The 14,331-nt window shown below is 36.0% G+C and overlaps 1 protein-coding gene across 1 annotated transcript in view; it reads right to left on the minus strand.

The window, feature by feature from the left end:
* igsf21a (immunoglobin superfamily, member 21a) overlaps window positions 1-14,331 on the minus strand; it is a 169,574-nt gene that overhangs the window by 114,221 nt on the left and 41,022 nt on the right. Inside the window, exon 2 of the mRNA XM_028002597.1 lies at window positions 554-666. Coding sequence (XP_027858398.1) covers window positions 554-666 — 113 coding nt within the window. The remainder of the gene's footprint in view (window positions 1-553; window positions 667-14,331) is intronic.

The following is a 14,331-nucleotide window of genomic DNA, read 5'->3' on the forward strand; positions in this document are numbered from 1 at the left end:
TCAAGTGTTTTTCACTGTCTTGAAGTTGAACAAATGTCCTTTTCCAGAAGTGTAACGTCCAGCAGATATTTAGGAAATATGTGTTTTGGCACAACTTCACAGCATGCTTGTTTTCTTTTTTTAACAAACTTATATGCTCATAAAGTTTTGTTTCCTCATTCAACCCAAATTTAATTATTAGTGGCACTTGCACAATTGGAATTTAAATGATGGTTGAATCACCAGCTGTGAACAATTAGGAAATGACGATGATGACCATCAGATGGTGAAAACAAATTCCCAAGGATCATTTTGCTATGCATCTCTTACAGCTGGCCCAAATAACAGCTTGTCTCCTAAAAACTGTAGCATGACAGGACATGGCTGCTCCCTTAAAACAACCATAAACACGTGATGTGGCTTCCGTTATTGACTGAATGATCATGCATGGCTGATTTCCTAATGTCACAATAAGCATGTGAAATAGCTTTTGGTATTGACTGTATGGATGGAATAACAGATATGGATGTTGTAAAGACCATCTAGCGCTTAATGGCTTTGAAAGCATACTCACCCTGTACCAAACAATCTCTCTCAGCCTTCCATCGGTTTTGAAGTTACATTTGAGGGTTACAGTCTCACCGACAACAACAGGAGGCAGTGGCTCTATGGTAACTGTCAAATATCCTGAAAAATACACAAAAGGAATGACAAAAAATATTAATTAAATAATGCTGCTAAAACATATTGCTAATATCCTTTTTTTAATTCAAAAGTTAATATTTGACTAAGAAAAAAGTATTATTTAAAAAGTTGTCAAATTACTTTCAAAGATAAAATTTATTCTGCCTTATTTTTCTATGGGAAAATTACATTCATCATCCTTGAGTGAATTGTACATGCAATCAACACACTCTCCCACATGGATCTCAAATTGCTTAGTAAATAGCACTTAAGAAACATTAACTCAGGAAATAAGGTTGTATTTTGCATGACGATTCCGCCATCATCATGATTCCATCATCATGCTCAGCTATGCAAAGAAACACAAGTATATCTCATAAAATGTGCTCCAAAGCTTCACACATATTCACCACTGCCATGCAGTGTGTTTCTGTTTTCTTACACAAATATTATGTTCATCTGAATGAACATAGTTGTGTGAAATATTATTTGCTTTGCTAAAACCATGTTTCTGTTTAAAATGATTTTTTTTTTTTACTATGGCAGTTCCTGTTTGCATTGTTATGCAATGTAAAACATTTTCATAAAATTGTTATTGATTAGTTTAACAAATGCAAAATGTATAGAAAAAACAAGAAATCTCCCAAAATTATCTTGTTTTCTCAAGTGCTTTTGGTACCCGTTGATTAGAAAATGGGTACCAAATAAATCGGATCTTACTTAAATTATTTTGTACATGAAAAGTATGGCTAGTTTCCATGAAAATGTTGCAGAAAAGTTTTGTACAGAAAGACTGGAGTTACAGAAAATCCTACATAATTTTTACACTAAGATTTTAAATTTCTTAAACTTTCTATCCTTGTGTGTTTTTTTTTAATTGCATGTTGGAATGGTCACTAACCACTTATTTCACCCGTAGCTCATCATAAATTGGCACGTAGCAACAAACCATCTGTTTACCCTTTATAGCAACACTTTTTGACCAGCAGGATACTTTCCATCATATGATCTAAGAGCAGGTGGCCAGTTTGCCAACACAATCTTTGGAAAATATATGAGCATTTTTCCACTGTGAAACAGAAGATTTTAATAATGTCCCAAATGTTTTCATACGTCTAACCAGCTTTGATTTTACCGAAACAAAAATAAAGCTAATAGTTTCACTGACTTTGTAAAAAAGGCAGCTTTTTAAAATGTTGTTGAAAATAACAACCACTAAAGAGTAACAGGCAAAAAGCTACGAGTTAGTTCCATGAATGCTAGAAAGCACTTCCTGTCATCAGTAAATAATTACTTATCAGTACTAATTGTTAACCAACTCGATTACAAATTAGAAAAGTTTAACCATATGTTCTCATTTGGGTATATCTCATCTGTCATGCAGACAGTTGGGGATCATCACTGACTTTACTGTGCGAAAAGTAGGGAAAGACAAAAAAAATGCTTTCATCAATATCCAAATTACAACTGAAAAGTTAAGTAATGGAAATGACCATATAAAAAAATCTAATGTATAACTCAAATATTGTTGAGAGAAAAATGGACTGTTATAGTTTACTCTGGTGCTAAACTAGACTAGTTTTATGCAAAAACTGTTTTGGAGTACACAATAAGCAATTGCATTGCATATTAACGAACCACATGTATGATTATCTCTACATATGTTTTATTTCCTGCAGGGCTGTGGGAGCTGGATGACTGGTAATATTCAGAGGGAAAAGGGAGGAGTTCACCTTCTACATGGAATCACAGGTTTTTTGGGGGGTTTTGTCAGGTGGGGGTGTGTAGGTGTGGTTGTACACATGCACACATATCTAACAAAAAAATCCACATAAAAACAGATCAGCTGAAATAGAAACACAACCTTCTTGCTGTCAACTCAAGTTTATTTGTAAAGTATATTTTAGCAACAAAACAGTATAAATTATACTGTATATACAAAACACAATAAACATACCAAAAAGAAACATTGCTATAGTGGCAAAATAAAGAGCAGTGAAAAAAATCAATAATTATTAATCAAAGGAAACTCTAAATAGCTGGGTTTTAGCCTTGATTTAAAGGAACTAAGTGTTTCAACAGTTTTGTAGTTCTCTCGATGTTTTTAGCTTTACCAACTACAGCTGTGTAACAAATCTTCATTATTCATAGGTTCAAAAATAATTACTTTAGTTTTGTTTTTGTTCAGCTTAAGAAAATGGTAGCATATCCACACACTGGCTTGTTCTATGTATCTGCTTAATGTTAGAATGGGTGTGATGGCTGAGGAGCAACAGTCCTAACCACTATACCACTGTTCAGCTCTGTGTATAATCAATTATTTAAAAACCAAGCAGAAAAAAAACTGAAAAAGATTTAATGGCCAACTCTTCATGAAGGATACTTTACTGTTTGATCATCAGCAATTTGCAAAATAGCTTACACGTTGCCTGAAACCTGCAGATACGGTGTCGCAACCCTAAATATATACAGTTACTATATCTGAAGAAACAGAAGATTAGATCTTGCAAACTGCAGCAGGGGAGTACAAAGGCAATTAACTTGGGATAATAGGTAGACCCGAGAGAAAACAAACATGTCCTAAAAGGAATGCTGCCTGAGCAAAAACCTGGTTCAGAAATTTATAAATACATTGTTCCCTGCACCTAAAGAAAAGCAATCCTTCACGACATGCTTGATACATAAAATATTATCTAATAGTGAAATTGTAACAAAACAATTAACAATTTCACTTTTCAGAAAACATCTTCTGACCTCTCATGCACCCTGGATAGAGAAAACATTATGTCAGAAGTGACCACTTCCATGAGCAGAGAAAAGCGATTTCCACTAAAAAACAACACTGTAATTTTCCGTGACCCATTCATCTGAGGGATCAAGTGAAACCAAAAGCATGCCACAGAATCCAAGACCACTACATCAACTTCATTAATGTTGCTTTTCCCTAATTTGGCACTGTATGGAAAACACAAGACAATGTGTCATTCTCAAAATCACACACAAGCTGCACACACTGCAACTTGAACAAAACGTCTTGTGAATCTGTGTCAGTATGGCCAAAGGTGAATATATCAGAGATTTTTAAATATAAGAAAATTTACTTTTGATATTGTTTAAAACAAGAAAATCTGGTTGCTCTAACATAGCATTTAGTGTCAATAAACTCATGAAAAGCTAGATCCACTTTGTGGTTAATAGGAACAAAAAAAGAATAAAACCCTTATAGCTACGCAGTAACATTCACATTGATTTATCCATGTACATAAAAGACAAAAAAACCCATTTATGATGTTTGAAGTAACCACCATTAATCTTGTAAGATATACACTATGCTGTTTCTGCACCATAAAAAAGATGCTGGAGCTTAAACCCAGCACCAAATTAAACGGCTGTTCACTCCTCTGAATGCACCAGAATACAACAAACCATTTCAAACCATTTTGCTCTTTTCTCTCCTGTTCTGACTTTCCCATGAAGCAACCTTTGACAAACATCCACTTTTGAAAAGTACTAGTCCCAACAACATATCTCACTTCTGTCCACACTTCACACTGTTGTCCTTTTTCACATTCATCGTTTTTTAGTTGCACAGATCAATTCTTAATCATTTAAACAATAGATTTATTTACATAATGATTATATGAGCTTTAGGTTAATTAGCATAATTTCATAAATTAACTTTGTTGCAAATCCAAATTAAAATGAATAAATGCATGCTTATACTCAATGTGCTTAAACGATGTAACGTCAGCTATCTAAAACCCGTTTGAGAAGATAATTATGTAATTTTCAGTAAGAATAACACTTTCAATTTTAGTAAAATTCTATTAAGTAATCAGGAGACTGGCTGGAAGCTGGAATTTTTTAAGATACAAGCAGCATTTTAAACAGGTTTGGGTTATCACCATTAATAGCCAAGCCACAAATCAGCCTGTCTCTCGTGTCCACACACCTAGATATGCTCATTATAAAATCTTAATTTAATCAGACGGCTGAAGAGTTCCTCTCTCCAGAGTCAAATTGGATGGATAAACTTTTTCAGAAAATGCATGTCATTAACACGGAGCTGATGATCTCAGTGAAATCCTCACTACTTATTATGAACCCAAAAAAGGAGCAGTCGGTTCGATGAATCTCTCTTTGGGAACTATACTGTCATAAGATGCATTAGCAAGCCTATGACAAAAAAGAGAGAAAAGAGGAAATGCCAACTACCCTCCAGGAACATGATTACTCATCAGAGAAAAACTCTGTTGTTGCCTCCAGAGATGGACACAAGTGTTTGGTTAAGTGGTAAAGCATTTATTGCACACTCCAGATGGTGGTTTTCTTCTGTGGTTGCAGGAATTAATTTTGGGCAATTTGTTGACTATGTAGTACAGTGTAAAATTATGTATACACAATGACAGAAAATTGCTTCAGAGCCTGTGGTAAAGGATGAGAATTTTTTGTGAATTACATGGGTTATACACTTGTGCCAGGGTACTTCAAACCTAAAAGAATCCCTATAATGAACTGGAACAGATACACTTTGCACATACACAAACATGAGGGTTTAATTCACACACATCCAGTATCCATCGAGTACCATCCAAATGACTACATAAACTAAACACATTTTATTTGCCAGTTCTCTGTTGAAGATACTCCAATGAGCAATAAGTCTTGTTATGCTGGATACCCCTATTAAAACATTGGTTAATGTAGGCAACATTCAGGTAGTTCAGAAGTAAGCATAAATTTATGCCAAGCATAGGAAACAGCAGAGTATAAAATGTTTTATATAAGTAGTATGTCACATGAGTCAGGACTGTTTAGAGTGAACATGAAAACTTCCATTCAACCCTTCCCAAATGGCACCCAAGAGATAAACATTTAATGCACATTTAAGAGCTTTTCAGTTAAGACATAGCTATGATTATTTTTAAATAGCAAATATGTTCTTTTTTGTATTTACCACACCATAAAAAGCACTTCAAATAAATGTATTTACATAGCACCAATTCACAACAAATGGTCTCAATGCAATGTCCAAAATAATTAAATCCAAAAACTGGAATTGTATGCAATGGAATACATTCCAGTTCAACCTTAGTTTTAAAACAATGTAGTCAAATTTAGGTAATAATGGTATATGGGAAAACTTATTCTATCCAAGGAAAATTGGGAACAATTGCTGCAGCAATCTCGTTCTCTAGAAAAAGTATGTGGAAAAATGAATATCTGAAAGCTTTATGCCTTAACTTTACTGGAATCCTTAATACTACGAATGTATGTGGAAACAGTAGAAAGTAAAAGTAAATTTTATGAGGAGGAAACCCTCAGTAGAACCTGGCTCACCGTGAGTGGTCAATCAACAGCAGATGTACTCAGTGGGTGGGTGAATGTGAATACGTGAAAGGCTGTAGTATGAAACACTTTGGGGTCCACCAGACTTTATAAGTACAAGTACAGACCATTTACTCTACCATTTATTTTCTATGTTACAGAAACAAATAGCCAATGGGAGTAATAGCTCTTTTAATTGATTAATCTCAGAGAAAAAGCACTAAATAAATATAGAAATATTAAATATAAATATATAATGGCGATCTGTGACCCAGCAGAAAAATCAGAGCATATATTGGCAATGATTGCTCCTTCAACTGCTATTTTTAAAAGAAAAATACAGGGATTGACAAAGAAAGACGTGGCCTGAGTGTCATCTGTAGAGAAAGAAACTATTGGAAGCAGTAGCAGAGCCAATGGCCCCTTCCAGGACGGTATCACAGGTTAACAGAAATACTGGGCCAGGTTTCACTTCTACAAAGAATGGAAACAAAGAGTAAGGACTTAAAGTTAATGACAGTCATTACTGCAGATGATGCACATGAGAAGAGTAGTAGGAGAAAGTAGAATTAATTTGCTTTCACGAACCATTTTTCATTAAATTACAAAGCTGTATTAAAACCTATTTTATTGTGCAAAGTTAAACGGCAAAACAATACTATCTAAATTAGTACACCGAAATATATTTTTTAAAATTACAGTCCAGTTTATCCATATTTTTCAACAACTTGACATTTTAAAAATTGTTAAAAATTTAAGATGTCATCCTGGATATTTTCCGTACCTGTAAACAAAAAAAAAGAGAAGAAATAGTTGTGGTTTAGCTTGTCAACAGTTTAGAGAAAGTTTTATTTGTTTTTTTTGTTTTGTTTTGTTTTTTATTTTTGGAAGAAATGTGCCATAATACTTACTGTAAATGCATTATTTAGCCAGGAATGGAAATACTTAAACATAAACCCCGTAAGTAAGCACCTGGGCATAAGCCTTCCCTGTGTGAATCAAACACTCTGCTCAACAAGTATATTAGCTTGCCGTCTAAGTCTCACAAAGCACAGCATGACTCTTGCAGAGCAAGAACCAACCATTTTGTGTAACAGTTTCTATGGCAAGGAGGATGAGTTGAGAAAAATGTTTAAGGGGGTGTTGCATCCTTGATCTGTGATAGCTTCCTCAAAAATTATTTTAAGAGAATACGTCTTTTGTTCTATCAAAGCATATGAAATCCACGTTCTGTCAAATTTTTCAAATTTATATTGTTAGTAAGTAATTTTCTTCATGATGCTGAATTCTTGAACATCACCAAGTACTCATGCTAGTTTGAAATGACCTGAGATTGTAGGGCATTTAATTGGCTCATATTAGCTAGTTGTGGAAGCAAACAAAGCCTCCAGCTTGTCTTAATCCATCAGAGGCTCTGCTGGAACAACATCTAATGAGAGCTGCAAACTATGCTTTCTGCCATTAATAACAGCAATTTGCCAAAATGCAATGAGAAAAACAAAACATACTCAATGATGGACTGGCTCAAAATTGCACCTGTTATTGTGCTTTGTGATTTATGTTAAAGGCGTACCTTGGCTAAGGTGTTGGTGCGACTTGGGGTATGAGAAAACTGTGCTCTGTGTTTTTCAGCTCTCCTTCTCAACAATGCCTCTAAGCAATGTAAACAAACAAAGCCAATTTTAGCAGCCTAACACAAATCTGAACACTATCAGATTCAAAAACATAAACAATTTGGGTTTTTTTTTTTTTGAAGAATTGAAAGAAAAAAAAGAGAATTAACAGAATGTTATTTTTTTAAGTGAAATTTCAAATCCATATGTTGACTGTTTCATTACTGAATTAAAGTTACTGAATTAAAAAAAATATTATTTAGTATTCCATGTGAGACAAAGGCCTGCTTTGATCCTAGTAGTGTCAGACATTCTGAAGCTTAAAATGCTTTGATATTGGAAATTTCCCTATTCATAGCATGAAAATTGAGTCAATGCTCTGTTGGTCCCTCATAAAAAAAAATGCAAGGCCAAAGTCAAAGGCTAGCGGTAGAATAGGTTAGCCAGGAAAGGAGAAACTTAAACATAAACTTAAACTTCAACAGTTTCACTTTCTTTGTGTCATAATCCTTTCACCTCTTCCACCACAAGTGAATGCAACACAGAGTGACTTTAAAAACTGTACTCTGTTTTTTTTTTTTTTTTAAATCAAATGTAAAAAGGCTGAGAAGCCTTTGGCTACCTGGAATGTATTCAAAGAGGCACTTCCACTGGTCAAAAGGGGGGCCGAGCAAGTGTGTCAAGCATCCGATCAAATTATAAAGAAAAAACAAAACAAACAAACACTTTCCTCAACTCATTTGGTCACAGCTATTGCTCGTAAAATTAAACTGGGAGGAAAACCATTTTAAACCAGTCCACCAGTTGGGACAGGCTTTTTTCCAAGAATTGTATCTCAAAAAGCTCAGTTTATATAGTAACAGTTGGCAACTGCTACTGTCAGATTGTTGCAGGTTGTGCAGGGAATGATAGGTAGGGCATTTTAGAATATTTTTTGCATTTTTCATACTAAATATCTTTTCACCTTTGTTTGTTTGCCCAACACTCAGGTAATAAAGGTCTTCAGTCTTGTCCAACATAAAGTTGCAGCACTTTTGCAAGTTTATTGTGGAGCTTGACCATTTTCATCAGTCAAGAGGCTTTTTTATGGTGTGTTTCATTGTTATTGTGCTAAAGAGCTTTTTGATCAGGAAAACACAAAAGAGCTGAGACAGGTGCATTATAAACTGAGAATTATGATGAATGGAAAGAAATCAACAGAAAGTAGATGGTGGAATCAGCTGCACCAACAAAAAAAAAATAAAAAATCAGTGGGATTTGGAAAAGTCTAAAAATGATTTTCTGCCATGAACCAAACTCCCATGTTTGAGGTGACATAGGGTGGGTAAATGAGTTAAACCAATTCTTCAGCTTTGGACCCCTCCTCTCACCCCAATCCAGTCATCACTGCTTCAAGCCATCTTATCTTCCACCCCTACCTGCTTTTCATCCAACAGCTTCACACCTCTTGGCTCTCTGCCACCCCCACTTTCTCTGCATCAGAAGATTCCTTCCCATCATTTACACCTCCAAACACACAGCCTCTCTCTAATTCCACAACCCTGCCACTCTCAATACTCCAGGTGAGTATTGAGTACTCATATACACAACAAGCTGTGAAAGATCATTGTGCGAAATGCTGCAGGTCCAGATGGCATCAGACCCATGCTCCTGAGGTGCTGCCCGGATCCACCTTGTGGCGATATTGGATTCATATCCAACATGAGCTTGAAGCTGGGGAAGGTACCACAGCTGTAGAAGACCTCCTTTGTGTTCCCGAAGAGTGCATACCCAAAGGACCTCAGCAGCCACAAACTGGTGGCAATGAACTCACAGAAGATGAATTCCCGCTCCATGAAACCCATGTGATGGGGAGGCTAGTCTTTAACCATTTTCACCTCCTTTTGAGGTCTTTATTAGATCTATCGTAGTTTGCCTACCAGCCTGGCGTCAGAATAGAAGATGGCATCATTGACCTCTTTCACAGGTCACAGGACCTTGATTTAGATGGAACCTGGAAGCCTTCCGTTCTGAGATCTTTCCTCTTTGATTTCTCCAGTGCTTTTAACGCTATTCAACCGGAACTTCGAAGGGGACAGGGTGGAGCTGTCACAGTATCCGTCTATCACAGTGGACACTGGTCTCCCATAATGTTATAACAAAAGTCTGTGTTAGCAATACAGGGGATCCCAAGGAAACTGTGTGGAAACTGTTCTTCTTCACACACAGTGGACTTCTCAATCATTCCCCTACAATGACTAAACATCCCAGGAACTGACACTGACATACTTGGACTCATGTAAGTAAACAGGAGTTCACCTAAAAGAAATACTAAAACACTGATGCTCCTTACAGAAAGGGTCAGAATAGACTGAGATGCTCAGGAGTCTAAGCTCTTTTGAATGTGCAGGGTTTTTTTTTTTATTCTGTGGTGGCATCAGCCATCTTGTTGTCTGTTGGAACAGCAGCTTATCTACAGCTGGGAAGAAGTGATTCGATAAGCTCATCAGGAAGACCAGCTCTGTCCTAGGATGTCCCCTCAGACTAGTGCAGGTGCAGGGAAACAGAAAAACACCAGTGAAACTAACATCACTTTCTGGCAGTGCCCCCCCCTCCTGCCATGCATGTTGCATAACTGGAAAGCTCATTGAGTGACAGACTGCTGCATCGTAGATGCACAAAATAGTTATAGATCCTTTCTCCCAGCAGCTATAAGACTCTATAACCAGTAATGCTCCTCATAAACTCAAAATGTTGTTTACATTGCTGCCCCTTTGCATATTTTTGTAATTTCTTTTTGTATTTTTTTATTATTTTAGCACAAATATAGAGAGCACACTTTAAGAAAAACAATTATCTTATTCAGTTAGCACATTTCTTAGGATCTGCGTATGGTATTTAAAAAAAAAAACTTTTTACATTTGACCTTATACAGTCATTCTTATTTTTTTTTCTTTTTGTTGATCTTTATGTTCAAATGCGTGTTTTCATTTGCCTGTCACTTTGGGGGTTTTAGGATAAGGGACAAGAAAATGTGTTTCTGTTCTATTGTTTTATTATTACCACATTTAAGGAGAAAGGGAGGAATTCAATAATCCATTCCATTGCCATTTGCTACTTTTCTACTTGTCACAAAGCAGATTGCATTAAATACCTACAGACACAAAGTCTCCCATCAAATCCAGCATAAGACCTTCTATATGCCACGGGACTTTTATTTCCATCTGACCACCTCCAGGACCCCAAACCAGCAGACGACCTACTCCATGACCACAAAGCCCCCCATCACTCACTGCCCATTGTGGTCTATCAACTCACCCTCTTCATAACAGCTTCAAAGGGCAGAGATAGCTAAAAGGGCCAAACCAAAATTGAACAATAAGGATTGATTTTTACTATGTTATATATTAGGAATCTGGAATGCTCTATAATCATGGCATATCAGTACATTATTTTAAACACAATTAAAATTAATTTATTTGATAGAAAAAGAAGAAATATATGCTAAAGATATCAGGCATACATGAATAGAGGGTAATATTAGTTCACTGACCAGGATTTTGTTGTTCATAAATTATTGATAAATTTATTAAGCACCTACTTTCTTGTTTCAATCTGCAAAACAGCCAACATTTTCTGAGGATGCCTTCTCAAGCCATTTTTAAATGTGGACAAACTCTGTAGGGAAAACGTGTTGCTATTTTCTGTGTGAGGTATTTTATTGAGCAAGTCTGTCATGCCTTATCATTTTAAAATTGGAATCATTCACTAATAACATTTAGTGCCAGCATTGAGCCTTTGCCTCTGGATTCCAAAACAATAACATCAGAAAGCATATACCACACACCAAACGTGTAAAGAAACATTTTTGTCAATACATGTAATTAACCAAAGAAAATCCATGTAAGAAACTTAACTGAAAGCTTTTAGTCGGAAGAAAATGATTTATTTATATGATCACTCGATTAGTAGTTAATATGCTCTCTGAGCAAGACATAATCAGTATTTCTCTGTGTATTAGTCTGATCATGCATAAAATAAAAATAAAAATCATACTGATTGCACCAAGTCATGGGTTAATGCAAAACATTCTCAATGTTAGTACACCCTCAGACATATACTTAAAATGATAATACCCTCATCTAGAGAGTATGCTTAAAATAATATGAAAATGGATGAAAATGAATCTTTTGATATGAGCTTCACATTTACAAGATTTCAACAGACTTGAACACCTGTGGGAGATGTTGTGGTTGGTTTGTTAGACAGTGCTCTCTAGCAACAAATCCAAAACTCCAAATGTAGGAATATGCTTTGGAAGAATAGCTTCATGTTTTCTTAGCAGAGTTTGGAAGACTTAAGCAAACACTGACTAGGCATGTTCAAGCTGTTCTGGAGCACATGGCAGCGTAATACCAAGCAAAGACGCACTGAATGCTGTACACTGTTGTTTTTAGGTTTGTCATCTGTCTATGTCTAAAGCGCTTTTATGTCAAACTATATTAAACATGATAAAAACAAAGTATCTCTACTCCACATGCAGTTGAAATCAGATATTTTCATACATTATAGAAAAATGCATAGCCGTTATCAAAGTCTTACATTAAATCAAACTGAACACTTTCCGTTTCAAGTCGATTAAGAAAAAAACTAAAAAACTATTTCTAAGTGTACATATGTCATACATATACACTGTGTGTATATGTTTATTTAAAGTCTTTTAAACTTGGGTTGAATGTTTTGAATATCGTTCCCCAAATCAGGGGGAGTAGACCCAATTGTGGTCTACTCCCCCTAAAAGAACTGATATACAGTAATGTAATGTAGCTCACCTTTCTTTTCACCTTCACCAATTTTATACAGAACTGACTTTGGGGTCTTGTGACACTCTCCTGAAGATCAGGGGTTTGGGTGTGTTACTGCAAGGATAGCTGCTGTACTTCATAAGATAAAACCATGAAGAAGGAATGTTATGTGGAAATTCCAAAACCCTGACTTTCTTATCCTTAGCCACGTTGATAATAGTTTGGCAGTATGCTTTAGATCAGTGTCTAATGGAAAGACTAATTTGTGTCCAAGCTTCAACTTCCTGGTTCATACGTTGAGCTGTTGCTTCATCTCAAAATATAATTTCCTCATAACATTCTTTCTTCATGGTACTCTCTATCTTATTAAGTACAGCAGTCTTTCTTGCAGTGACTCCTGAACCCTTCATTTTCATTCAAATCTTGTCATTATGATCCAACACTTTAATTTCAATTTTATCAAAGCACAGGAAACCTCTTCAAAGATAAAATCTTATCTGGCTTTTATAGTCCTTTTGAAGTAATGGCTTCTTCTTTACAGAGTAGCCTTTCAGTCCATACTGGCAGGACTCATTTCACGTATATAATGACACTCTCTGTCTAGCTTTAGCACGCATCTTCAGAAGATGTTTTGGTTTTGTTTGAAACCACACATCAAAACACATTTATCCCTGGCACACAAAACTCCACTTCCTCCTAAACGAGATGGGGGCTTGATGTTTCAGTGCTGATTATACTGATGTGTAATTGTTTGAACAGATTAACCTGACACCTTCAGGCTTCTAGAAATTGAACCAAGGGATTAAGCAGACTTGTGGAGGACCAATCTTTGTTTCCTGATTTCTTTTGATTTTTTCCTGATGTCATACAAGAAAGCAGTGTGTTTGAGGCATGTGTTGAAATACATACACAGGTGTGTATCCATTTGACTCAGATGTTGTGAATCACAAGCTTGAACTCCCTTGAGATCATCATCTGGAACTTTTAGTCAGACATCAAGGAAAACAAAGGTTTATTTTAAGAGTACATATGCAGTGTAAATTAATATTGGGTTTCAAATGTAACCTGTGTCAGGCTAGCAGCTTTGACAGCAATTGCCGACAAGGAAAAACTCTTCAACACAGTCAACACATCTTGGGTGGTAATTTGTAAATATAAGCAGGGCTCAGGAAGAGTAACATGGCAGGAGCATCTAGATGACCTGCTGATAATTTATTCTGGCCAAGAACACAATCTGTGCCTGTAGAGAATGTCCTTCTTTGTAAACAGAAAGATGGAAGCTGGTGTGTTTTTCAATCAGAGTGATTTACTGTTTAATGACATGCTTCAGCTTCAAGAGTGTCAGCAGTCGTCCTTTGTAATCCACCGCCCTCCCACATTCCAGTGCTGCTGTGGTGGATAGCAATCACAAGGAACCTTATCAGTGGGTCCTCATTTTAGAGGGCCTTAGGCATCTGGAATTATAATGTCAATGGTGAAGAGAGTTGGACCCAGAAAGGAAATGCAGCCAATCCTCCTACACAGCTTAGTCAGACAGGGTTATATCGTGGATTTTTAGCTGGCCAACTATGACAGATATTCAGTTTTTAAAATCTCCTTTTCTTTTCTGCCTTTATATGGCCTAAATTAGCACAGGAATGTACAAATGCAACATAAAACTCACAGCTTCTCCTTTTTCATATATATTGTTGCACAGGTTTAGTGATTCTCAAGACCATTTTGGTATTTTAGGAAATAAACAGCAACAAGAAAGCAGTTTCTTTCCACAGGAAAAAAACAAAACAAAACATAAAAAGGATCTCTTGGGATTCAGTTGTTATTAGCTGAGGCACATAAGGCTTGCATGATGAAGAAAGAAGACCACAATTGCTGAAGCCTGCAAGTGGTCCCTGGATAGTAATTTGAGCACCAAGTTTTATATGGCGATGACATCTGGAAAAATG

The sequence above is a fragment of the Xiphophorus couchianus genome, chromosome 20 (genome assembly GCF_001444195.1).
Source record: "Xiphophorus couchianus chromosome 20, X_couchianus-1.0, whole genome shotgun sequence".
In the NCBI taxonomy this organism is placed as follows: domain Eukaryota; kingdom Metazoa; phylum Chordata; class Actinopteri; order Cyprinodontiformes; family Poeciliidae; genus Xiphophorus; species Xiphophorus couchianus.